General features: G+C 48.5%; 1 protein-coding gene and 1 long non-coding RNA gene across 2 annotated transcripts in view; one reads left to right on the forward strand and one right to left on the reverse strand.

Annotated features, from left to right (window-relative positions):
- LOC118238740 overlaps nucleotides 1-5358 on the reverse strand; it is a 21626-nt gene extending 16268 nt beyond the window's left edge. The window contains exon 1 of the long non-coding RNA XR_004772542.1: nucleotides 5159-5358. This is a non-coding gene — a long non-coding RNA (uncharacterized LOC118238740). The remainder of the gene's footprint in view (nucleotides 1-5158) is intronic.
- Fam167a (family with sequence similarity 167 member A) lies at nucleotides 5094-24409 on the forward strand. Its single transcript, XM_027390354.2, has 3 exons — nucleotides 5094-5182; nucleotides 7426-8193; nucleotides 21305-24409. The coding sequence occupies exons 2-3, from the start codon at nucleotides 7810-7812 to the stop codon at nucleotides 21566-21568; spliced, it is 648 nt and encodes a 215-aa protein (XP_027246155.1). The 5' UTR covers nucleotides 5094-5182; nucleotides 7426-7809; the 3' UTR covers nucleotides 21569-24409.
- Nucleotides 24410-25668: the final 1259 nt, after the last annotated feature.

Consider the following 25668-nt stretch of genomic DNA (forward strand, 5'->3'; position numbering starts at 1 on the left):
TACCTCTTTGGGGCGGAAGGAAAAGTCTCCAGGTGACATCAGGTGTTAATATGGAGAATACCCTACTAGTGTGAGGCTGCTGGAAGCTCACATCCATGTTATCTAGCTATAGGAGGTGAACTGTAGCAGTAGGGCCACTTCTGGGCAAGTCTTGCTATGGGGATTGTCACCTTGCCGAGGCAGCATAGAGAGACACATCTCCAAATAGCTGTCTAGGCTGTCCAGGCATACAAATGTTTGCCCCAGTTTGGGCATCCTGCTGCTTTCCATTAGGGAAGGCCCAGAGCATGTCTTCTTCCTCACAATGACCCCTGGGTGGCATTTCTGTTAGAAGGAGTAGAAGTGTAAAAAGACACATATGGCAAACTGTCACCCTGTCCTCATCAAGCGCTGCTTTTGGTTGACTGTAAATTTGGGAACAGCTCTGAATTCAGACAGACTCAGTAAAACTTTACTAAAAAGAAGGTGACAACTCATCCTGTTAGTTCTCAACCGAGTCTCTCTCTAAGGGACACATAGAAATGTGGGTATCATAACACTTCGTAACATTGCTTGGCTCTCAAGTATATTTGTTGCCCATGCAAATGAGCTGTGTAGCCCTCACTGAAGCCAGGGCTCCTGAGTGTAGGCAACAGAAAGCAACATGGTTGTAGGGAGATTGGGCAGCAGTAGTAAATGAGAGGAGGTAAAGGCCAAGGAAGAAAGTAGGCAGATGCAGGGAAGAACAAGAGGTCCAAACCAGCCCCCTGCTTATTTTAGTAGAGACCATTGACTAAGAGACCTCTGCATTTCACAACTCTCTTGGGACTGGCACCTGGGTGGCCGCCTGTGAATTCTCATTGGCTCTTTTTCTGGGCCTTACATGCTCCAGAGTTATAGTACAGGCCTGAGCTTCTGATTGGTCAAGCTTAAGTCACATGCTCAAATCTAATAGTCAGAGCCTTGGCAGAAGAAGGGAACTTGGGGCTGGTCCTGTGGTCACAAACACAAAGGCTGTCTGGCTTGTTTCTGGTTCCACAAAACATAGGTGCTCCCTGCAGACAGTGAAGGAAGGGGTTAGTTGTGGCATAGAAACAAACAAAAGTCAAATACCAGCAAGTATTTGCCATGTTTTTTCCTTTCTTGCCCTAATATGTGCTTTTGCTAGCCAGTTATAACTGTCAGTAATCTTGCTGGAAAGAGGTCTCAGCAGAGAATCTAAAAGGCTGTATCATCAAAGCCTAGGTTTGTTGTAGGTCCTGGGTAACTGAACACATGTCTGTTCACCTCAGGTGAGGAACCAATGACAGACCAAAGAGATGAAGTCCCCAAGGCTAGCTTAGTGAACCAATGGCGTTAGGTAACAATTGAAGTTACCTGTAGGAACATGGGCTCCTTCTATACCACTGAAGAAAATGCCTGCCTCCCCCTAGCAACTGTTACCTGCTTATATGCCTCAGGAAAGGTGGGGCCTCGTGAGCTCCTTCCTCCCATGATGGAATATTAATGAGCCTGGTCTCATATGGGTATTATGTGGGTAAGATCAGCTGCTGAGAGTTCAAGAGGGCAACAGTCTTGTCATGCCCTAAGTACGGTGTCCCACTACAGTCGGGCTCTTAACAAGGTCTAATTGGGGGCCTCAAACTGTCGTGTGTGCTTGGGGTTATACCCTAGAGAATGCTTTCCCTGTGATAGCGAGAGGCCCCTCCAGGCTGCTGGCAGTAAGGCCAGCTTGGGGTTGGGAGTGCTCTGATTAGCTCAATTAAAGTCATGTGACTGTACCTGAGGTGAGAGGGACTGTCAGTGCCCTAGGAACTGAGGGATCAGTTTCCTCAAGGCAAAGTGGACCCGTCTTTCTGGAGGACCAAAGACAGAAGGTCCCAGGTGGAAATGACCCCATACAATGCTGAGCATCAAGGAGGTCCCCTCTACATCAGTTCAAAGTCCCAGGACATGGAACAAGCTGAGTCTGCTCCTGATTTGCCTAGGGAAGGGTGGGGGAGGCTGCACACCTGCATCCAGGAACACAGGTAATCAGACATAGTCCTGTTCAGGTGCTTGCCAGTCAGGGCAGGGAAGGGATAGGAGTGGCATCTCCTGTCCACAGGAAGCCCAGGAGCTGCACTTCTGCTTCTCTGAGCCCATTCAGCTGGCACACATGTGAGCAAGCACAGGCCACAGAGATAGTGGTCTGCTCTCTGTGCCTATGGTGATATATTGTTTATGATTTATTAAAGCTTGCCTGAGGGTTCAGAATGCAAAACCAACCATACTAGTTAGCTATGGAAACTAGGTGGTGGTGCTACACACCTTTAATTCCAGGACTCAGGATTAAGAGGTAGATGGATCTCTGTTAGTTCAAGGCCACACTGACTACATGAAATCAATCCAGTCCTAAAAGAAACAGCTTATACAAAGGTGATCTCAGCACTTGGAATCACACGCTTTTAATCTCAGCACTAGGTGGGTGGAGACAGGAGTGATATGGCTAGGCAGAGAAAGGAATAAAAGGCAGGAGGAGACAGGAACTGAGAGCTTTTGCCTCTGAGGATTCATTGGGACAGGATTGCCATTTCAGCTGGGTAGAGGTAAGATCTACTGGCTTGGCTGCTTGGCTTCTCTGATCTTCAGCTTGAATCTTGAATCCCCAAATCTGTCTCTGGGTCTTGTGCATGTGTTACAGTGCCCATTCATTCTGGGTTAATTACAGAGGCAGCACTGTGCTAAGTTCTGGATCCAGGACCAAAGCACTGGTTCACATTGTGGACACCACAGTGTCATAGAGGAGACTGTCATAAGGCCCTGGTAGGGCTAGAGAGATGGTTAAGAACACCGGCTGCTCTTTCAGAGGATCCAAGTTCAACTCCAAGAACAACTCCAAGCACCTGTATGATTGCTAACAACTGTACTTCCACTCCCTGGAGATACAACAAGCTCTTCTGTCTTCCTCAGGCACTGCACACATGTGGTGCCCAGACATACATGCAGACAAAGCACCTATACACATAAAATACAAATAAGCCTTATAAAAAGAAGAGCCTAGTATAAATGTGATGGTCTAAAAGGGGCAAGAAGTCCAGCCATTAAGAGATAGCCTAGATACAGACATGGAGGCTCCAGTTCCAACTCCACCACTGACTAGCTCTGTGACCTTAGGCAAGTGACACACCTAACTGGGCCTTCCGTCTCCCCATCTGTACAATGGGGACGATAATTTGTGCATCATAGGCTTCTATGTGCATTCCTGTGTCAGGACAGGCTTAGTTGTCAGAATGACTCCTGCTCTGGTTACTCTTAGTAAGTGTTGGCTAATCTTGTGATGACATCACTGTTTTCCTGTGTACTGTCATCACCAGAACACACCACTCAGCCAGCAAAGATTAAAGAAATCTTTTGGAAGGAGAAAGGCCTCAAATCCCTGAGAACTGAGGTAGAGAAGGGAGGGAGGAAGAAACAGCTGAACAAAGTCATGGGATTTAAGGGGGGCAGGAGAGGCAGGGTGGGGGGTGTTTAGATTTGTATCTACTGAAGAGGAAATGATGGGTTCCAGTGGAAAGAGTTCGGGAGAGCATTAGTCAACAGACCCCTAGCCTTCCTCTGCCCAGGAGCCTGTTGGGGAAGTGGGCTTGAAGGCTTTCCAGATGAACAAGTTAGCTCCTAATGAGACAAGGTGTTGGCTGACGGATCAAATTGTACCCACCCACCTCCTCCAGCAGCCTAGGAATTAGCTCACAGCTGGCCAAGCATCCTGTGCTATCCTGGAAGCCAGGGAGCATGTTTGAACAGCAGTTGTGAGTGCAGAGTGGGTCCCCAGGCCCACACATCATTTCTTCAGGAAGGCTGGTACACCTGCAAGGCTTGTCCTGGCTGTTAATGGGGTGTCTGTCATGTGGAGTATACCCGAGCCTGGTGGGATTCTGGGATGATCTCCTTTTTCCTGATGTCCTAGCCCCAGGTCTGAGGATGCCCTTTGGCTTTCTGCTTTTGCTCTGTGCTTACTGCTCCAGGAGAATCTAGGTTAGTTGAAAAGCCTTGTTGCCCAGCCTGTCAGAGGGGTCTTCCTGAGCCCAGGCTCCAGAATACCCTAGTATATCAAGAAAGACAGGAGGGCCCTTCTGCCATTCTGCCCACCCAAAAGCTGCCCCAGATTTGGCACCTGTTACAGACACCCATTCAGCACTTGCTACCAGCTCAGGATGGAGTTAGCTAAGTGGGCAGTTGAGAGTGAACCTCTCTCCTGGCACCTCCCCAGGCCTGTGTGGGTAACATTCCAGGCCAACTCCTACACCTAGTTATAGAGGAAGGAAGAAACCCTCAGGCCTCTTCAGACACCTGGGTCATTTGGTTTCCAAGGGAAGGTTTGGAAAGAGCAGAGATGATTCAGGTCACCGGAAAGGTCAAGGGCCCATGGATGACGGCTCAGTGTGGAGGTGGAACTGTGAATGTGGGCTCATCAGTATGTTCCCTCCACTTTGCAACCTTTTAAATGTAGTTTTAACTAGGCCTCTTGCATGTTAGGCCTCAGATCCCCTCAGTGACCTACACACTTAACAGAGACCTTCAGTTTGTTAATACCCTGCAGCTATCACCCTGAAATGCTTAGGAACCTTTTTCTTTTTAAAACCAAGAAGATCCCAGTGTTTGCATTTTGCACTGAGCCCAGTCTGCAGATTGTGCAAGTTCTGGCTGTACCAACATCTCAGAAGAGGATGGAGAGGCTCAACCCACAGGTCCAGAACACAGACCTGACAGCTGCCTTCCAGCTCTGAGCTGGGTAGAAAGAAACTGACTGTGTGCCCAGGTCCCAGCTGGCAGTGGCCTATAGCCAGCTCGTGGAAGCACCGCACCTTCCCCAACTCTGTGCTTCCCTGTCTCCCTGCTCTCCTGCTTGCTTCTTGGATGAGACTGAGGCTGGAGAGAGCCAGAGTGTGCCCAGTTCTTCACAGGCACCATGAAGGCAGTGAATCAAAGGTTCCCCTAGGCTGAGTCATCTCACTGAGCTCCTCTTCAGGCCTTCTCTGAGTCAGAAACAGTAATTAAAACAAAGCCACACAGTGAGACTCAAGAGGAGACCTTGCAGCGTTATCCCCCACCTCCCACTTCCCCCCGCCACCCTTCCACTCCCCCCTCCCCCCCCACCTTTGCAGCGAAGCACGTAGGAGTAGGAAGGCCTTCCCACCTGTGTTGTCCCTCCCAGGACTTGGTGAGTAGGGTGCTGCTCATCAGCCTGTCCAAACTGGACTTTCTCCAAAAAGCTCTGCTGGGTGTGGCGAGAGCTCCCTTGTCTGGGGAAGGAAGCTTTCTAGGGTTCGGATGCCCCCGGGTGTACTCAGAATGAAGGCTGGCACCTCAGCACAAAAAGCAGACAGCAGGCGCCTGGGAGGGGCTCCAGGAAGTCACTCCCAGGTTTTCATATGTGGGGAGATCTGAAGAAGTTTGATCACAAGAATCTGGAGAGGCAGAATATCAAGAGTTGCTGTGTCTTCCCAGCGTGCTAACAGTCAGAGAGCATATACGAAGAGATGCGTGGTATAGATGCATAGTATCAATCAACCCTTTTTACAGAAAGTCAGACTGAGGCTCAGCTAGCCTGACAGCCTAGAGCTAGGGTCAGCATCTCTAAAGGTTACCTAGCTATGTGCTTGGAGCTTCTGGGAAGCTGAGTGGCTGCTGAGGAAGCCCCTGGGCCCACACAGTGAGCTTAGAATACTTGGGAGGGATCAAGGACCCTCAAGGTACTGTTACTTGCCCAGAGAAGGCAAGAAATCAGACTGGGTTTCTCTGCTATCTGTGGGGTGGAATGTCCTCATTCCCTAGTGATGTCCTAGGGAGGGTAGGCTTGGAGTCTGGGGAGAGCAGCCCCTGATGCTCTGGTCAGCTCTCCCTGCAGCGTAGACTTGCAGGAGTGGTCCTGAGCAAAAAGCTGTGTTCTTACCTTCTTCATGCCTGTCAGGAGGACCATCCTCCCCCCACCTCAATGGCCAGCCTGCCAGTTTGCTCCTGCACCTCCCCCATCTTAAATCCTCATCTCTGTCCACCTGTCACTGCAATAAGGTATCACCTGAATTAATTTTTTTGAGCGGGAATATATGTATTTTTCTTTACCCCTTAAGCTGATTTTATTCATGATCCCTAAAATGCAGAAACAGCTTCATGCATTTCAACAGGTGAAGAGACAAATTGTATTCCATCCCTTTGCCAAGAAATGAAGTAGAATGAAATACTGATAAACACCTCAAGTGTGCCATGCTAACGGCAAGAGGGCTGAGCCTGTGCGGGGGAATGATGGAGCACTCTCAGGAAGAAAATGTGTGGAGATAGAAAGCAGATCACCATCAGGGATTAGGGGATGTGGGGATGCTGCCCGCACAAAAGCAGCATGACCGATTTGTGTCACCATGAAGTCAGGGGTTTTCAAAGGCACACAAAGTCAATAAACACCTCTCTCTTTCCTCCTCCTTCCACACAAGGGCAGCATGTGCTCCAAGAGGCTGAGCCTATAGCTTTTCATCAGAGCCTTATCCTGGATCCGGTCCCACCTCAGTTCGTTCATGTATAGAGCTCAGCAAAGCTATGTTTCAAACCCAAGTTCAAGTCATGTGCCTCCTACCCCGATGGGCCCTTGCCCAGATCTCCTCGGACATGAGATGCTCAGGCTGGGAGGCTCGAGTCTGTTTCTCACTCAGCAACTTCTCTATCTACACTGTTGTAGATAGGCTAAGAGTCTTGGCTTACACCCGTCCCCAGAGCCAAGGTGGTCATCTCAGAGCACAGCCAGATCCCTCGCAAGGTGGTGCTCCCCTGTGGGCTCTCCAGGTAAACGTGAGAAACATCTTTCCAAAAGAGTGAGTCATGAGTCTCCTTCAGTTTCACAGCCCAGCTCCAGCCGCCAGCTTCTTCCCTGCCCAGGCTGCCGTTTTATTTGCTTCCTCTGAAGGGGTGAGGTCAGGTGTTGTTGTTGGAGCCGGAAGCTGTGTGCCGATGGAAGGTGCGGTTGTGATGAGTGAGGGTGGTTAAGGGGCAGTAGACACCTGTCCTGGGGCTGTGCGGAGTCCCACTTGGCCAGTCAGCTGCCTCTGAGGACCGGCCCAGAGGAGACACCTATATCCTGAGATTCAGACCAGCTGATTTTGTCCCCTGTTTCTTGCTGAGGGATCTATCTTGGTGAGTCACTTGGCCTCTTGGAGACTCGGATTCTTCCTCTGTGTATTGGGTGTTAAAATCAAGCATCTAAACTTGCTGCAAGGGCTTCCCTGGGCTCAGACAGGTAGAGTGGTTTTACAAAAGGTAAAGCTCTATCTGACTCAATCAATTGCTCTGCATGAAGTCTGTGAAACTACTTCACTTCTTGCCAAGAACTGGCAAGTAGAAACCCGGTCCATGGACCTCAGTTTCCCATCTTGGGGGGTGAGACCAGGGCTGATATGATTCTTTTCCATCCTGCAGGCTTACTTCCCCCCAAAGAGGGCATTCCCATCACCTCCGACCTGCACACCTCTGGCAAGCATAGATAGATCTCGGAGGAGGCCGCCCCAAAGATTCCTGCTGACGCTTGTCTGATCCTGCCTTCTGTGAAACATGGCCCCACAGGATTACGGGACAAATCATAGACCCTGAGCCACACCTGCTCAGAGAGGCACACTTCACAGCCTTGTTTGGCTCCAGGTGCTGCCAAGCCGTGAGACTCACTCCCATCCGAACAATGCCTTCAGGAGTCATGGCCACTGCTGTATGAGGTCCTTGCTGAGCAGGACTTGACCTTGCTACCCAGCAAGCCTCCTGAGTGACCTCCTCCACCTCCCATGTGTGGCTACAAGGGCAGACTAGAGAATGTCTGTGCCCCGGATCCAAGTGGACGAAGTGGGTGAGAATGACAGGCCAGCAGGGGCAGCCGCACCTCCAGATGACCACCTCCTCAGCCTGAAGGCCCTCACTGAGAAACTGAGGCTAGAGACCCGAAGACCCTCCTACCTGGAATGGCAGGCCAGGCTGGAGGAGCAGACGTGGCCTTTCCCAAGGTCAGCAGCCCAGCAAGAGGCAAGCTTGGAGGAGGGAGCCTGTGGAGGTGGAGAGCCTTCGATACCTCTAAGGGAGTCCAGAGAGCTTCTCCCACCTGCCAGGAGTGCCAGCCAGGGCGATGGACCACTGACCACGGGCAAGCTGGAAGGCTTCCAGAGTATCGATGAAGCTATAACCTGGCTCAGAAAGGAACTGGTGAGTGGCTGCCCCACAAGAGACCCATGCAGAAAATGTGCCGAGCTTGTTATTTCTCTCCATCTTTCTGACTTTGTCTGCACTCCCACATTTGTCCTTCCATCTCTGCCTGTTTTTATTTGCATGTCTATCTTCCAATTAGACAAAGGGTAGATCCTATTTCTCAGTGGATACATTTGGCCTGGGTCAGTCAGCTCCTAATCAAAGATATGGAGGAAACAAGTGTTACCCCAAGGATCTGAGGCCACATAAGGGTGTTTCTACCTTTTTCCCACCAGGAATAGTCTCCAGCTCTTAGTCTCAGACAGCTAGAATTCTCAGACTTTGCCTGTACTGACTTCTCTAAGAAACCCTCTCCCTATCTACTCTACTTGTCTACAGGTTGGGGACCACCACTCACTCAGCAAGCAGGTGGCCTCTTTCCCTGAGCTGGAAGTTGACCTAGCTAGGTGGTGAGTCTCCCTGGGTGAGAGACTTTGGGAAGGGCTCTCAGTCTGGGGGGCATAGGTGTAAGTACTGGGCTCAGTGTGGAAAGAGGTGTTTGATAATTCAAGGTGTTCAAGAGCTGCCAGAAGCGGGCCCAGGACTGATCACGCTTTGAGTGAACACTTTGGCAAAGGTTTCTGAGTAAGAGTCTGCCCAGAAGTCAGGGTGGGTCAGGCATTCCAGATGGGAAGAGTGAGCAAAGGCAGAAGATGCCGAGTAGCACAGCAGCTGGATCCTTTTTCTGCCCACAGAGTTTCCCATCAGGAACCTCTTCACCAGCATGAAAATCCTGGGAAAGGAGGTGGGGCATTTTCCCATCCTGCCCCAGGAAAACCACTAGGTCCCTCTGTAATAGTGACTTCTTAGCAGACTCAGACCTGAAACAAAGCCTCCCTTGAACTTTAGCTGCTTCTGAGTCACCTGCAGGACCAGCAGTCAAGGCCAGCTGTCTTCCAGAGAAGGTCCTAACTCTCCAACCAACAGGAAAGCAGAGGCTGGCTTGGTTTGTTCTTGCAAGACATCTATCTCTCCACTGGAGCCTGAAATTCCTCATGGGCTGAAATAAAGCACTGGAGTTCAGGGTGGTAGCAGCTCAGGAGATTGGCCATCTGATTAATTGTGAACCCTTTAGTTGGCATTGAGACTGCCCAGAACACACTATTCCATTGTGCATACCATTAAGGTCAAGCATGGGTGTGTTTGCTATTGGCTTGCAAAGAAGACAGGGCACCTGTGAATTCTTGCTTTGTGACCACAGGGTGCTCACAAGAGCATGAGAGGTGGAGAGATGAGCATGCAGGGCCAGAGACAGACCCTGGAATCTGTACCCTGAATTCCTGAGGCTAACCTGCTTTGATCTGTTTTTCACAGAGGAACAAAAAATATTCCCATTAGCCAAAGATGCAATTTGTTGGTTTTGAGTTCATTTGAGAGTTTATTGCTTCTAGGGGCAGAGTTGTTTACTGTCTCAATATGTTCACATTCCTTGTGGCCTTCCCTTTGGAGAGAGCAATAGAGAAAATTTTCCTCTGAGTGAATGGAAAACAGTAGGGGCTTCCTTCAAACTTCCTAGACACCCCCATCATCCTTTAGATGGAAAAGTACCATGGGGAGCATTGGAAAAATCCCAAAGTCTCAGCCACACCTCAGACCATTGGAAAGAACACCTGGGGTATGATGCTGAACATCTAGAGACTTTAAGGATTGGTTAAAGCAATACGCAGCCTAGCTGAGAACATTGTCTGAGATCTATGGGGCATACTTACGCCCATTGCCAGGACACATCAAAAATAAGCATGGCAAGGTGCCCCACCCAGAGTGTGCTGGCTAAGTGGAGGATGCAGCCATATTTAGGATAACTCAGACTGTAGGCTCCCAGGGCAGGGCAGGTCATAGTCGAGATTAATTTGGTTGCCAAAGGCTGTCTGATGTGGGCACAAGAAATATGTGCATTAGTAACATGCCTTATATCTGCATAGCATTTTCTATTCTCCTAGGTGACCAGGGGTGGGTAATGATGGTGATGAGAGATGTGTCACAGTGCTCACTGTGTGCCAGGTACTTCACTCGAGTTACTCACTTCTCGTTGTCATGTGACCTTGTCTTCCCAAACTCTCTTATTCAAGACCAAAAAGACTCAGAGAGGAATGAAGCTGGGAATAAGAAAGCTGGTGTTTGAAGCCTGGGCCATCAGGTCACTGTTAGTCTTAGCTGCTGCCACAGAATAAAGCATCCTCCATCCGCAGTCAGCTTTCCTAAACCGAGTTCACAGGGATGCCAGTAGTCAACAGAATGTGTGGGTTGGAGGCAGAGAGAAAAACAAGGTTGAATGAGAGTCCCTGCATTCCATTCCATCTTACAAAGGCCCTGGACACTTGCTGGCATTGTTCTCATCCTATAGATAAACTCTCTGAAGCTCCTGGGAGTCAGTGACCCTAGCTAGGAAGTGAGAAATCCTTGGCTCAAACTCACCCGTCACTTTTGGGAAATGCAGGAGGGAGTCTGGTGTGCTGGCCTCACTGGGGAAGGCCCAGCTGAACATTCTGGAAAAGCCATTTGGCCTGCAAACTCCAATGTGCATATAGAGCCCCCCCCCCCCAGTCTCTTGTAAAGTTGAATATTCTATTCTGTGGGTCTGAGATGGGGATCTGTGTTTTGGAATTTCCAATATGTTCTAAGGGACACTAAATGCCATATGCCATACCACACCTAGAGTACCAAAGAATGAAAAGAGGCCCAAGGGGCCATGAAAAGACTTCTGAGGGAAGATTCAGGAGTCTCCAAGCTTGGGCTCCACACCCTGTCCCTGCCTTAACTGTCCCACGAAGCCACATTCAGATGGCAAAGGGGTCTTAGTGAAGAACTCCTCACTAAGCACCCCCACCCAGCACAATGATGCAGGAACCCCATCTGCTTAGAGATGGCCTCCCGGGGGACAGCAGCAGCTCCGGTACTGATCTGAGGACCCCCATGCCCAGTTCTGCCCTGTCAGAAATCAGACACCAGCAAACACTTAGCTAGAAGCAGCTGGGTTAGAATGCTTTCTTCTCTGTCTCAGTTACAACAGAGCTCTGTGCTACTTTTCTAATTTACCATGTGTTCACCACATGGCAAATTAAAGGTGTCTTTCATATCTGCCCATTTTTAAGGTCCCAGTGAAAGTAGTTTGCATAAAACCTTATTATGCTGTATTTATTTAAATTTAGAATCGAGCTTTCTCTGTACCTGGGTAACTCTGCCCTCCCTGAACATTATTAGACTCCTGTGAAAATTTATCCTTTTTCCCCTGTGTCCAAGGAAACAGACTAAGACTCTAGTTCCAGTCAGTATATGGGGTTTCTCCCTCCATACTGCAAAACACCCAGCTCAACATAAGTTTGTCTGTAGTCCTGAGGAATGAATTTAAAGACCTTCCTTGCCATGCTAGGCAAGTACCTTTCCATGGAACTATATCCCCAACCCTCCTTCTAGTATGCCTTTTGGGACAAGGTATTGCTAAGTTGCACAGTTGCTGGCCTTGAACTCACTCTATAGCCTAGGCAGGTTTTGAATTTGCAATCTTCATGCCTCATCTTTAGAAGTAAATGCAGTTTTAGGCCTCTGCCTCCAGGCCCTGATTTTAATAGATGTCTTGGTCCTAGCAGAGGGTGACCCACAGTGTGCCTCCTGTCTACCTGTGGTCCTCCTGGGAGCTGTTTAAACAGCCCAGGGAGACAGTTGTCAATGTGCCATCATTCAAAGACAGGCTATGCAGAGACAGGAAGCACTGTCTACCCTCCTCTGTCTCCTCTAGGGACAGCAGAGAGGGGTTGCAGGATCTGAACAGTTTCCAAAGCAAATGAAGGGCTGGAGGATCCCACCTTGTCCCGCGCAATAGTCTCGCCAGCAAGAACCACACAGGACATTCGGATCCTTCTGCAGGAAAGCTTTAATGCATCTTGAGAGGAGAGCATAAGCTTACCAGAGCGGAGACCCCGAGCCAAGAATCCCGTCCCCTAATAAAGGCTGGCAGCCGCCGCCTGGGACGTGTCACCCTATGATTGGCTTCAGCTCCTCAGGCCATATGACGCCACGGAATAGACAGAGATCAAGGAATGGAAGATTACCCAGCGCCTGCGCAATAATCTTATTTACATTCAGTGCCTGCAGGCGCCATCATTGTAATGGAGAATGCAGGGACGGCTCCCTACACCACCTGACATTCCTTCCTGGCTTTCACCCCAAGATACGGGGTGTTTCTGGCAATATCCCCGTTGACCTAAAGTAGAGTGACTTTTCCTTCAGATAATGTACCAGGGATATCAGGAAACAAACCCTCAAAGGTCATGAGGCAGTTTCTGAAGAAGTGTGGTTCCTGAACTGCTGGCCTGGGCTCCCTCACTGTGACCCCTTTGCAGGTTGAGCCTTGGGCCACATGGAGGCAGCTATGGCAGGAATAGGGCCCACAACTTAAGCTTAGGGACTTCCCTGGTCTCCCATCTGATATCCCTTCTTGCTCCCTTGGTCCCATCCTGGCTCTCCATTCATTCATTGATTCTCAAGCCATAAATATCATATGACATCCAACTAAGGCCTAGCATCTGCTCCAACTAGATCAAGAGACCATGTCATCACCCAACTATGATAGGCCTCTGTGCTTGGTGATTTGAGGCCACCTGATACCCGCAGGCTAAGATCCAACCTCATGGCTCTCAGGGTCTTAGAAAACAGCTGTTCCTTTGCTGATTCTAGACTGCTCTGGTTACCTGAAGGTTACAACCCCTAGCTCTGGCCCTGTAGTGAAGACAGCCTAATGGGTCATCTGGGATGAGATGGTGGCAGTTCTGGAAGGGTGTGATGGGAAGGCTATGGCCCTGGGTGGCAGGAGTCTGTCAGCTCCTTCCAACCGAGTGTGAAATTCCAGTTGTCCTGGAAGTTCCCTTTGGTCAAGGAACCAGCTTCAGGCCTGGGCCTACGGCTGAGCCACCAACAGGCCTGCCTTCTGTCTTGTCTCTGTGGTTTGCTCAGGAGTGCCCATGACAGATACAATAAGAAACAGGGCCCAGAACACCTTCTGCTCTGTCAGTGGCAGCCAGAAGTAAAAGCCTAACCTCCCAGGTCCCTGATGCACTCCGTGGTGAGAATAAAGAATCCTCAGCACCTACACTGTCTGTCAGTTTCCTGCAGGTGTTTGATCCCTGCAGGAAGAAGGTGTTGATAGTTGTTAGAAAACATAATAAAAAAACCTGTTGGGTACTAATCAGGCAGGGCCCATGTGTCAGAGCTGGAGACCCAGGTTCTGGTGGCGCCTCACTTTGATCACCAGCCAGAGTTCTCAGTGGTAAATCTAGGCACATATGACACTAGCTCCCATTATCCTTATCTGCTGGATGCCCAGACAGATGACAGGTCACACTCACCGTGTGGGGTGGAAGTTTGTGATGATGGCGGGAGAGGGGACTCTTAAGGCCCAGAGCACTTCCATGCAGTGCTCCCAGAAGCTTGAGGCTGTTTGCTCTTCCCATTTTACAAAGAAGACAGAGGCTGGGAAATTTTAGGGCAGAGGAGTTAAATGATGGCAAAGGATGTGGCTAAGCCTGTTAGGATGGCACCCATCTGACTCAGGATCCAGGAGTCTTTCTTGTTTCACAGACCTATCACGTGTTCATGTCATGGGCCACATGCTGTCAAAGGCCCACGTTCAAACCCTGATGGTTTCAGAAAAGGATGCTCCTAGAAGGTCCCATGGAGTTGCATGCCATGCCTCAGAACATGTCGCTGGAATCATTCTGTCTCAGGGAAGATGATAAATGTTCAGAGGCAGCCAACTGGAGACCGGCAGAGTGGGCCTTTACTCACAAGAAGCCCAGACATCTGCCTGCCCAAGGCTTGTCTCCTCTACCTGTGAATACCCAATTATATTCATTTGAGAAGATACTGACTTTGTAGGGGTTTATGAAGATTTTTATATAGAATCCAACTTGGGCTATATAGAGTGTGCCAGGTCAGCCAGAGTTGTAAAGCAAGGCCATGTCTCAAAACAAAGTGTTTATAGACAAAGGTATGGGAGACATCAGAGCAGTGGTGATCTTCATTTCTTCTTTATTATTATTTCTACTTTTCTGTAGTTTCCAGAAATTTCTAAAATAGAAACACTGTATATAATCAAGGAGAAAGAGGTTATTAAAAATAAAAGGTCAAAGAAAGAAAAGTATTGGGTTCTTTTGTCTTGACACTGTGATTGGAACTCATGCCTCGTCCTGCAGATAAGAGTCTCCTAGAATGAGAGAACTAAGGCCTTCCATCCCCAGAAGAGCTATAGGAATTGTGGCCAATAGGCTGAAGCTGACCCCTATCCCAAGGCCCTGCCCAGAGCCCTCTTCTTCACTGCAGTGTTAAGGGAACAAAGGAGCCAGTGGAACACAGTTCAGCAGAAGAGAAGCTTAGGGCAACCCTGGAGCCACAGGAGGCAACAAGGGATTTTCTCATCCCACCTCATCCCCTGTAGTAAGATGAGAAGTCCTTGGGTGTCTGGGCTGTGGAGCTGAGGTGGGTGGGATGGGCCTGGTGTTCAGAGAGTGTCCCTCAAGTGAAGGCAGATATCACCTAGGGACCTGCAGGTAGAGTCCTGGTTTGGAGAGGGAAGACCACCCAGGGTATTTGTGTAGGACAGATCCCTCCTGGCCTCTGAGGAAGTCCATTCTGTAAGCCCAGAGTGGTTTGTGGAGTTATTGAGTACCCACAGGTAATTCACTGTAAAGCAGTTGGCCCAGTAACTGGTCATGGTGGGGTGGGAAAAGCATCCATCTTCAATTAGAGTTCCAGTCCAGATCTTCTATCCTACTTGCAGTTTACCTAATCCTCCCAAATTTTATCACCGTAAAATGGGGGTGACAAATACCTGCATGTCAGGGTGTTGGTAAAGGAAACTAAAGAGGAGGAACCAAAGGCCAGGATCAGTACTCTGCATGCTTACTCCTGTCACAACACTTGATGCTCACAGCCACCTCCCAAGGTGGGTGATCAGTACTGTGTGTGTTTATTCCTATCACAACACTTGATGCTCACACACTTGATGCTCACAGCCACCTCCCATGGCAGGCACTACTGATAGTATTATCACCCCCCACTTTACAGATGAGAAAACTGATTATCAGCATGGGGATTTGAACTCAGATCTGCCCAGTCTCAAACCTGAATGGCTGTTAAATCCACTGTTCCTTCAGTCAGAGATCATGGAGGTGCCTTTGCTTCCTCAACACATCCTCTCAACTCCTGATACTTTGCTGTGTTGTTCTTCAAAGTCAACTCTGTTTTGTCCTCTTTCCAATAATTTAATTCTTTCAGTCTGCATGAGGAGGTGCCTTACACTAACACAGAGGTCAGCCATGGGGTCTCAAGTGTAAAAAGATTAGTTCAGTCTGAAGCATGCCTGTAGGCTGGATAATCCCTTTCTAACATATGTGTATATAGAGATGTGTATACATATATATTTAAATCAACATGTGTGGATTTATTGTAGGATGTGGTAGTATAATTAGATGCAGTGTGTGGTGCTCAGATCAAAATTAGCATTTCCACTTTCTCAAATACTATCCCTTTTGTGGTGGCAACACTCATTCTCCTTGAGTTAACCTAAAATATATACGAAATTGTTGTAGACTATCTATCTGGGCATGATTAGACTAGTAGAACTGAGTTAGGGCTGTAGTGCAGTGGTAGAGTGCTTGCCCCCTATTCATGAGGTCCTAGGTTCAGTCCTCAGTACTACCAAAAGAATATTGGAATGAATTTCCCCTGATCTGATAGCCACTTTCAGTCTTTCTCATTTCCCCATCACCTTCCCAGCCTCCAGGACCTCTAGAGTTAAACTTATTTTTCAGCTTTCAAAGTGAGTAAGAACATGTGGTATTTGTCTTTCTGTGTGTGACTTATTTCACTTAACGTAATGCTTTCTACATTGCAGCAAACATGAAGGTTTCAAAGTTTTATAGTCAGATAATAAATTACATTTAAAAAGTAAATTCATCCCTTGGTGGATATCCCAGTCAATTCCATGTCTTGACTGTGGTGGACTCCTGCAGTAAACATGGGAGTAGGTTAACTTCTCAGATAGTCATGGTAGGTAGTTCTGTTTACAGTGGTTGTGTGTGTGTGTGTGTGTGTGTGTGTGTGTGTGTGTGTGTGTGTGTTTGTGTGTGTGTGCGCGCGCACGCGCGCGCGTTTGTGATACTTAGCTCTGCCTTATACCTTTACTGGTATCTTTATTTCCTGTCTCTTTGAACTGATATGAGGTGGTATCTTGCTGTGAGTTTTTGTTTGAAACAGAGTCTCACTCTGCATCTCAAGTTAGCCTAGAATTTATGACATAGCCCAGGCCAGCCTTGAACTCATGATCTGCCTGTCTTAGCCACCCAAGTCTAGAATCACAGGTGTGGGCCCTCACACCCAGCTTTGTTGTACTTCTGATTTGCATTTCCCCAGTGATTTGAGATGTTGAACACCTTTCCCTAAATTTCCCTGCTACCATATTGTCTTCTTTTGAGAAGTGTCAACTCAGGTCCCTACCAGTCCTCAACTCCCAACCTCTCCTGCTTCACTCTGTTGTGTGGCCCTTCCAGGAACACCTCCCTGCTTCCCACCCCAGCTACTATCTGATGAAGCAGGGGTGAGGGGCAGCCATCCCTTTCCCTTTTCTGCCAGGGGTTCACACCCGCCCAGGGATGTTCCCCTAGCAAGGGGCTGTTTGGGGACTGGAAGCCAGAGCTCCTGGTAGCTCTGAAAGTCCAGCCTCTCATAGAGAACGTAACAGTTTGGGGACTTTCCAAGTTTGAAAACCTTGTCACATCTTGAGACCTTCATACTTGAGTAGAGTGGGGAATTCCCCAGGAGGGCTTGAAGGGCCCTAAGCTCTCTTTTTAGTCCTGACTCTGTCTGGCCCAGACAAAGCAGGCAATATAATGGTCTCTCTCCTCCTCCCTGAACCAGCCTATGTACCAGGGTGCCAGATCTCCACTCCATAGCCCAGACCAGGGGCTACCGATAATAGCCCCCCACCCCCACTGTCAGGAGAGGCCACTCCTACCTATGTGGCCCAGCCACCTCCTCTCAGAGATAACCTCTCCATGAAGTGTACTTCCACCTCCATTAGAGTCCATAACTCCCCTGGAAACCAATTCACACTGTGGAGCTGGCTTCTGGGAACCTTTGAGTTTTTCCTTCTACAGGTTCCCAGAAACTCAAGTTTCCATTGAGCAAGACACCTTACCCACACCACCTGCCTCCATCCACCCTCATCAGTCTGGCATTCTCTGGGGTCAAACTAAGGTTAAAGTGTCCTGCATTGTCTTGGTTCTACACAGACTCCAACACAATACTGATCATAACAATGGCTGACATTATACATGTCCGATTGTAACAATGGCTGACCTTTGGGTGAAGCTAGACAAACACCAGAGCAGAATACAAAGCGTATTTGCAAACCTCAAGAATTAGGTCTCTGTTGTCCAACCATGTGGAAATGGAACACATTCTGCCCCTTCACACGTGCTGAGACAGTTCCTGGCCCTCCTACCATAGACAGTTCTAGCATCCATCAGAGACAAATGGAGGCTCTCAGGCTGAGATGGCACCCTCAGGAGCCCCAGTATTAAGGACTAGACAAATGTCCTCCACCTTGGTATTCTCTTTCTATCTGTGCTGGCCATTAAACACTGATTCCCAACCCCCACACCCTGGCAAACATTTTTCTGCTGTCTGTCACAGAATATAATTGTTCCCACTGCTTCACATACATGGGTCAAATATTTGTCTCTCTGTCACTGGCTAATGTCACTTAGCATAATACCCCCAAATACACATTGTGACATGTGTCTGAATTTTTCCCCCTTGCTAGGATTGTATAGCATCCGGAGCATGGGTTGACTGTGTTCATCTATTTTGCAGTTGGGGTGGGCCACTATGAATGTAGGCACAGGTCTCTATTGGAGTCCTTGCCTCCACTTGTTTTAGGAGAAACCCCTGGTCATGTGTATGGTAACCACTGAACTTAGGACATCCAGGGGATGTCTACAGCTATCATTTTCATTGCTGCCAGCCGAGGGCAAGCCCAAACTTCTCTCTTCTCCTCGGGAAAGCACTTGGTGTGGTTGGTGGTCTCTTCCCAGTAAGCAGGGACACATTCACTGAGAGCTTTCTGTCTAGATTCTCTCAGCTGACTCTCCTCCCCAGCTTTCTTCCCTCAGCATCTCCATCACCTCTCCTACCCCACAGTGAGCTGGGAAGTCAGGAAATCTTTTCTCTTGCAAAGCCCTGTAATTACTGTTTAGCTAATCCTGCCCTGGGGGCTTTGCCTTCTACCTGAAGAAACAGGCCAGATTCTCCTAAGAGGCTTCTCATTTGCCTCAAAACCACCAGTGTCCACAGGCAGCAGAAGAGTCTGAGCGACAGCACTGGCTCTTTCAGAAAGGCTACCTCCACCACCTCAGGTCTCTGGAGACCCTACAATCCCCCTGAGTCCCAGACCAATGGCACCTCGACCCCTTTCACCAGGTTCTGTGCCCTGACTGTAGGATTACTGGAACAGCAAACCACAGCTCTGAATCCAGCCTGTGCCTGCCTCCCCAGAGGGAGGGCAGGCCACCTTCGGGGTGGGGTGGAAAATAAGTACCTTCTACACTGAGCTTTGGAGGACAGTGTTTGACCTATGCTCAGTTGAGTTCCCTAGGCTGGAGTCTCAGGACCAGTGCTCCAGCCTAGGTGCTTCTGTGGGTCCCTAACTGGCTGCAATGAAGCACTTGGCCACTGGCAGCTACTGCCCTAAGGTTACTAAGCACAGTGTCTTGTCTGGTCTGGAGACCTCATTATCCCCTTCGTGAAGAAGTGGGGGTGGAAGTTCAGGAAGTTAGTGACTGGTTTGTTGAGCAGGTGTATGTGTGTGTGTGTGGGGGGGGGCGCGCTTGCAACAGGTCTCCCTAGGAAAGCCACTGCTTGACCCAGAGGGATCTGAGTGCCACCATTCCCAGGAGGGCTGGGCCTGAGTTAGTTTCCTTTTCTGTAAGACAGATAAATGTGATGCCTCTGGCCTGGGGTCAGGGAAGAGGCAGGGGCCAGCACAGATCAAGTACAGGGAGCCAGAGTCAGGGCACAGAGCTTGTCATTCATGTTATCCACAGTGACATGTGCCCTTTAGTCATTGCTAAGGGAAGTTAATTTAAAAAGCCTCTCACACGTGTGAACCTGGAGAGCATGATGGGAAATGAAATAAGCCAGTCACATAAGCACAAACACTGTAGGAACCTACACATGGTGATGGGGGGAGGAGGGTGCTCTCGAGAATCGTCTAGTTCATAGAGACAGTCAGTGGAATGGGGTTGGGGTTTTCAGGGGCTGGAGAAGGGGGATGATGATATTTTTTTTAAAGAGCACATCTTTTAGTTGAGATTTGTAGGACGATTCTGGCATAGGGTGGTAGCAGTGGCCACACAGCAATGCATGTCTTTGACACCCCTGGACTGTGTGCTTCAAAATGATCAAAATGACATGTTTTATGTTATATAGATTTTACTTTTTTTTTCTTTCACATTTTGGAGTCTTAGCCCTTCACAGTCAAGAAAAAAGATTTATTATTTATGTATTTTGTGCGTGTGAGAGGAAAAGAGAAAACACCGATTGCTCACTAGTGAAGTCACTAATTTTCTTCATGGCATTGGGCTGTATTCCAAACCCAATGCAGAAAGTGAGAATATTTGCGTTTGCATAACGACAGGGGCATCTGTCTCAAATCTCAGGGCTCATTTGGTTCCAGGCACCTGGAGAACTGAGTCTGAGGATGGAAAAGTAATGAAACAATAGCCACTTGCAGGTGTAGGCAGAGTAAATGGCAAGATGGAATTGGGTCTCTGGTCTAGTTGGAACAGCTGGTGCCCTATCTGAGTGACAAAGCTTTGTTAATGGGACACTGCTGCCCACGAAGCCTAGTGAAATCACAGCTGTATTCTGTCTCTGCCAAGTCATAACTGTGAAGCCGAAGGGCACCTTGAAGCCAGTGGAGTTCCAGTATCCTCACTTGCAGATGGGTTTTTTAAAGTGCTGCTAAGAGACATTTGAGGGACATCCCTTTCCTAACAGGAAACAGAGGTGTTAAAAACCATCAGAAACCCTCTCCAGGCTCTCCCAGCTTTGAACAGTCCTATACCCTAGGCTCCACTCTCCTAAGAGCAGAACTGAGTTGTCAGGCTTCTGACAACAGTCTGAGCCCCTACCCCAGCCTTACCACTGAGGGCCTTTTGACAGTAGACTTCACCTTCCCTGTCTATAAGGATTAACTCTATTGTGTTAGCTGTGCCTGGTTCATAGTAAATATCAGCTCATTTTCATGTTGACTCTTAGGAGCCTTTATTAAGATATACATCCATAAGTCATTGTAAGATGAATGAAGAAAAAAAATAGCAGGCTGTAGAGTGAGGGAGAGTCACATGACCACTGGTAGGGCCCTACACCCCGGGAGATGGCCCACACTCATGTGTATATGGGCAGCACTAACTGGACTCAGAGTTACTAATTATACTTTTTTAAAAAAGAGGACAAGAATTTGAAAGTTGGAGTGGGAGGGCATGTGGGAAAATTGGAGGACGGTAGTAGTAGGTGGATATAATGAAAATACAATATAAAGTATGAATTTCCAAATAATAAGGCATGTTATGCCAGCCCACACATGTGACCTAACTGAGCTGTCCCAGTAGAAAGCCCTCATTGTCCTGCCTGTCACATCCCTCCTTCCCACCCAGAAGCTATGCTGCCAAATTTGGTGACTGTTACTCTTTGCAGTCTCACTCCACCTGAACATCCACTGAAAACCCAGGAATGGGGTGAACTAGAAGTGATCTTAAGCTAGGACTGGCCTGGAGAAGGATTTAGACATAGTTGCTAGCCTGGCAGAAAGCTTTGTTGGTCAATGACACCTTCCTGTGCCACCACTGTGTGTCCTTTCTCCCCTCTGACCTAGGAAGTATGCCTGCTGCCAGATGGACCTGTCTGTGGTCCCTGACATCGGTTAGGATCCCTATCAATGAGTGCCCTCAGCAGAGCTCACAGAGCTGCAGCCCCCACACACCCTGCTGATTCACGTCTGGCCTTTCCCCTGCAGGCAGAGATGCGGCTCCAGGACCAGCAGCTGGCTAGACAGCTCATGCGCCTCCGTGGAGACATCAACAAGCTGAAGATTGAGCAGACCTGCCGCCTGCACCGGAGGATGCTCAACGATGCTGCCTATGAGCTGGAGGAGCGAGATGAGCTGTCCGACCTCTTTTGCGACTCCCCTCTGGCATCTTCCTTCAGCCTTTCCACACCACTCAAGCTCATTGGCGTCACCAAAATGAACATCAACTCCAGGAGGTTCTCTCTCTGCTGAGGGGCCTTGGGATGGAAGAGGGACCAGAGCCAAGGGTGAGAGAGAGAGGGGGGCTCAGACCAAGTTACCCAAAGTGGGTCTCCCTGGGGCCATGCTGGGGAACGGAAGGCCCCAGGACCTGGTGGTAGTATACCAGGGGCTTCAGCTTTGCATACCTGGCTCTTCATGTTCAATACCCAAAGAGTCTGCAGACACTATGTAAGATGGGGGTCTCAGCAGGATCCCCATGGCCTGCCTCTCTCTATGGCCTGCTTTCCTGTGTCCTAGAATCACTGGTGCTATGGTGTTGGATCCCAAAGGGGACGGGGACCTTCTCCCCCCCCACCCCATGCTTGTTCCTGCAGAAAGCTCTCCTCTGGGGAAGCTGGGAAGATTAGATATGTAAGGCACACTCATCTCTCATGTACTGTTACCAACCTCTTAGTTCTAGCTCTAATTGCCCCTAAGTAGGTGACTCACCAGCCTGGGCAGGGACATGCTAGGACAGGAAAACCTAAAGGGATATGGGAATGCATGCTTCTCTTCGATGGCCACCAGCATCCCTGGGAAGGAGCTCTGCCCTGCTACTTTGAAATTCAGCCTCGATGCTACACGGCTATGCTACTTCCAGCTTGCTCCATGACACACGATGCATGCAACTTGTGTAGCTTTGGTAGAGGAACCCAGATGCCCTGATAGCTCCCCTAGCTCCTGTTATAACCATTTCGGTTATTTTGCTACCAATCACAACTCCAGGAGAACACCTAGCAGGCCACTGATGACTACACAAGGCAGATAGGAAACAGATTTCCCCCAAGTGAATTCTACTGTAGGGGACATGACAGAGGCATTTCTGGTGGGACTTGATGGTGTCACCCACATCACCTTATCCTTAGCACCAAAGACCCCAGGGAGTCCAGAAGCCCATCCTGAGCCTCTCTCAAGACTGTGCCTGACCTAAACAATGAATTTTAATTGACCATGACTGTTAACAAATGTGTTGCTAACTCACTAATACCTGTCTGATACCTGTCCAAATGGAGAGCCAGTTGAGTAAGCTACGCAGAGTTTGGGGTTTCGTTTTAAGAGTTTTTTTCCTTAGCAGCAACCTTGAGATCAGCAGACTGTTAAGATGATTGGTTCAGGGAAGACCTGGTACAGCACATCTGGCCATGTGTAATCCTGTTAACACAACTTTCTCAGGCACTGGGTGTGTCTCGTGAGGCCTGCTCATTAGCAGAGGGGCAAAGTGAAGCCAGAAAAGAAAATGACTTCCCTCAAGTTACCTGGCTGTTTATTGGCTGTAGAATATTAAGGTGTGAATTATTGTGAGTCAGGCCTAGAAAGATCCCCTGTCAATGAACTTCAACTCCAAAAGATGGTCCTGATGTTCTGCCAAACCCATAAGTTGCCAACTTCTCTCTCCCTCCCTTTCAGCCCCACCCATTCTCCCCACTTTGCAATCCGAAGTATTGGGGCAGGGAGAGAAGCATGATGCCTGGATGGTGGGCCCTTGGCACTTGCCATCTGTCATAGTCCTGTAGTCTACACTGATTGTTCTCTGTATATAATGTTTCTTTTCCCTGGTAATCCCCATGGGCTGTGTCCACACATGCCACAACACACCCAGGGAGAGACTGGAATGGGAAGGTATAACTGGCTGGTCTTATATGACTGGATGGTCTCTTCCTTGTAATTTCAAAGAGCCAGGCAGTTTGTGTTTCTTTTTTTAAAGGTAGAACAAGGTAGCCAAGATTTCTTAAAAGCCCTGAAGTTCAGAGGCCTTGACCCCAGTCCCTTCCTTAGAGACTACACAAAACACTGCCAGGTCCCAAGAAGCCTCATCATCTCTTGTCACCTCCTGTCTTCAGTCAGCCACTGGCTGACACTCACACACCACGTCATAGAAAACACATCCCACATTCTAAAAACAATGCCAAGCTGGTTATAGGAAATCAATCATTAGCCAGGCATGGTAGTGCATGTCTTTAATCCCAGCACTCACGAGGTGGAGGGAGGAGGAGCAGGAATTCAAGACTAGCCTATGATATATAGTCAGTTCTCCAGGCCAGCCTGAGCTACATGAGACCATGTCTCAAAAAGATAAAAAAGGAGAAGACATCAGTCATTACAGAAGATGACACCCTTAGCTTAGAGCAAAGCAAAGTGGTCAAATTAGATGTGGTCAGTAACTAAATATGTGATTGAGTGGTCTGTGCTCAGCTAACCCAGCATCATCTTTTGTTCCCTGAGGAACTTTGTCCCAGGAATGAGTTTGAATAGGTTAGATGTCTCAGCTTAAGTTGTTCATCTCACGTTCATCCTAAAAGAATCTTATTCTGTGATGAGAGGGAAGGTGGGGAGTGGGGGGGGGTCACAAAAGTGGAAGGGAAACCCATTTTATTTTCTTACATGAAGTTAGTATCTGTTAGCTCCCTGCCTTTCATGGTGAGCTCAAATCATTAGCTGTTCATTCTGCTTGTAGAATCCATGCAGAGATGTCTGTAGGTCAGTGGCATATTAGCAGCCTCCCTCAGCCAGTTCCTGGCTCATACGTACACAGTCCCGTTTGCTGTTTCATCATTAACCATCTCCATGCCCCCAAACCCCCTGTGAGACACAAAATATCCACTGTGCTGCCACAAGGTCAAGTCCAATGCCTCTGTGGGCTCAGTAGCAATCACAGAGCCCTAGAGGGCCTGGGCAGGCCTGGCTGTAACCTGGCCTCATCCAAGATCTACCCCTGTAGCAATACCAAGTGCTATTACATAATCAATGGATAATTTACAATTTTATTTTTATGATTATTTGTTTCTATATTACTGTTAGAAAAAAGTGAAATAAAAATATTTCAAAAGAAGATATACAAATAGAGACATGTATTTCCTTTTTGCTTATCATGGCTACAACATACACAAGACCAGGACCATAATTGGATGGATGGATGGATGGATGGATAGATGGATGGATTATTTGAACAATTAGATGAAGATGTAGGAGGGAGGGAAAGATTCTCCGGGACCTGTCTCCAAGAAGGACCACTTGGAGGTGGTTACCATGAAGTTCCATCCTGTAGGCCATGTGAGCACACCTCATGTAGCTATCATGCCTGCATTTGACCAAAGCCAAAGGAGAAGCAATCCTTTGCCTCCTGGAGTGGCCTTTCCAACTTGACTCTACTAGGTGATGTTATCACTGTGCTCTGGGGAAGGCTTGAGCTTCAGAATGTTTCAGCCAGTCACTCTCAAACCTGAGATTGGTATACAAGAGAGTTATGAATATGTCCCGGAAAACACACTCTGGAGACATGGACTCTGGCTGTGCATCCATATGTGAGGCTCTACTCTTATACATGCCCCAGAGGACCAAGGGTACCAGGGTAGGCAGGGTCTTGAAATAGTCCTGTCTTCTTAATCTTAGGAAGGCCATATCAGAGGTCAAGGTGGGTCAAGAATTCCCTTTTGTGGAACACCTATCAGCAAATCCAGAAGATTGAGCAGGAGTGACTAGGTTCTCTCAAAAAGCACATATGGCATGCAGCTCAGTGGCTCTCAATGCTGTGACCCTTTATTACAGTTCCTCATGTTGCAATGACCTTCAACCATAAAATTATTTTCATTGCTACTTCATAACTGTAATTTTGCTACAACTATGAATTGTAAATTGTGTTCTTCCAATGGTCTTAGGCAACCCCTGTGAAAGGATCATTTGCCTCCACAAAGGGTCACAAGAACCAATAATGTAACCTGTGGCTATGAGGGAGTACAGGGCAGCACTCAGACATCCACCACCAAAGCTGGGCATGTTGGTACATGTGTTTAATCCCAGATCCCAGGAGGCAGAGTCAGGTGTAGCTCTGTGAGTTTGAGGGTCTATTTAGTGAATCCCAGAGCAGCCAGTGCTACTGAGACCCTGCCAAAAAGAAAAACAGAAAAGAAAATTCTACCACCACAATGACCATGTGACCCAAAGGACACACAGAGGCCATAGACTTTCACCCCAATGCCCAGGATGCAAGTGCATTCTTCAACACAAAGGAAAGCTAACTACTTTAGATAAATACAGCAAATGTAAGGGCAGAGGTGATAGGAAGTGGGTGAGCCAACAATCACCTTCTTGTG

Source organism: Cricetulus griseus, assembly GCF_003668045.3.
Source record: "Cricetulus griseus strain 17A/GY chromosome 1 unlocalized genomic scaffold, alternate assembly CriGri-PICRH-1.0 chr1_1, whole genome shotgun sequence".
Taxonomy (NCBI): Eukaryota; Metazoa; Chordata; class Mammalia; order Rodentia; family Cricetidae; genus Cricetulus; species Cricetulus griseus.

Coding starts and splice junctions, on each gene's coding strand:
- Fam167a (XM_027390354.2), top strand. CDS start 7,810: ATGTCTGTGCCCCGGATCCAAGTGGACGAAGTGGGTGAGAATGACAGG. Junction 8,194..21,304: donor CCTGGCTCAGAAAGGAACTG/GTGAGTGGCTGC, acceptor TTTCCCCTGCAG/GCAGAGATGCGGCTCCAGGA.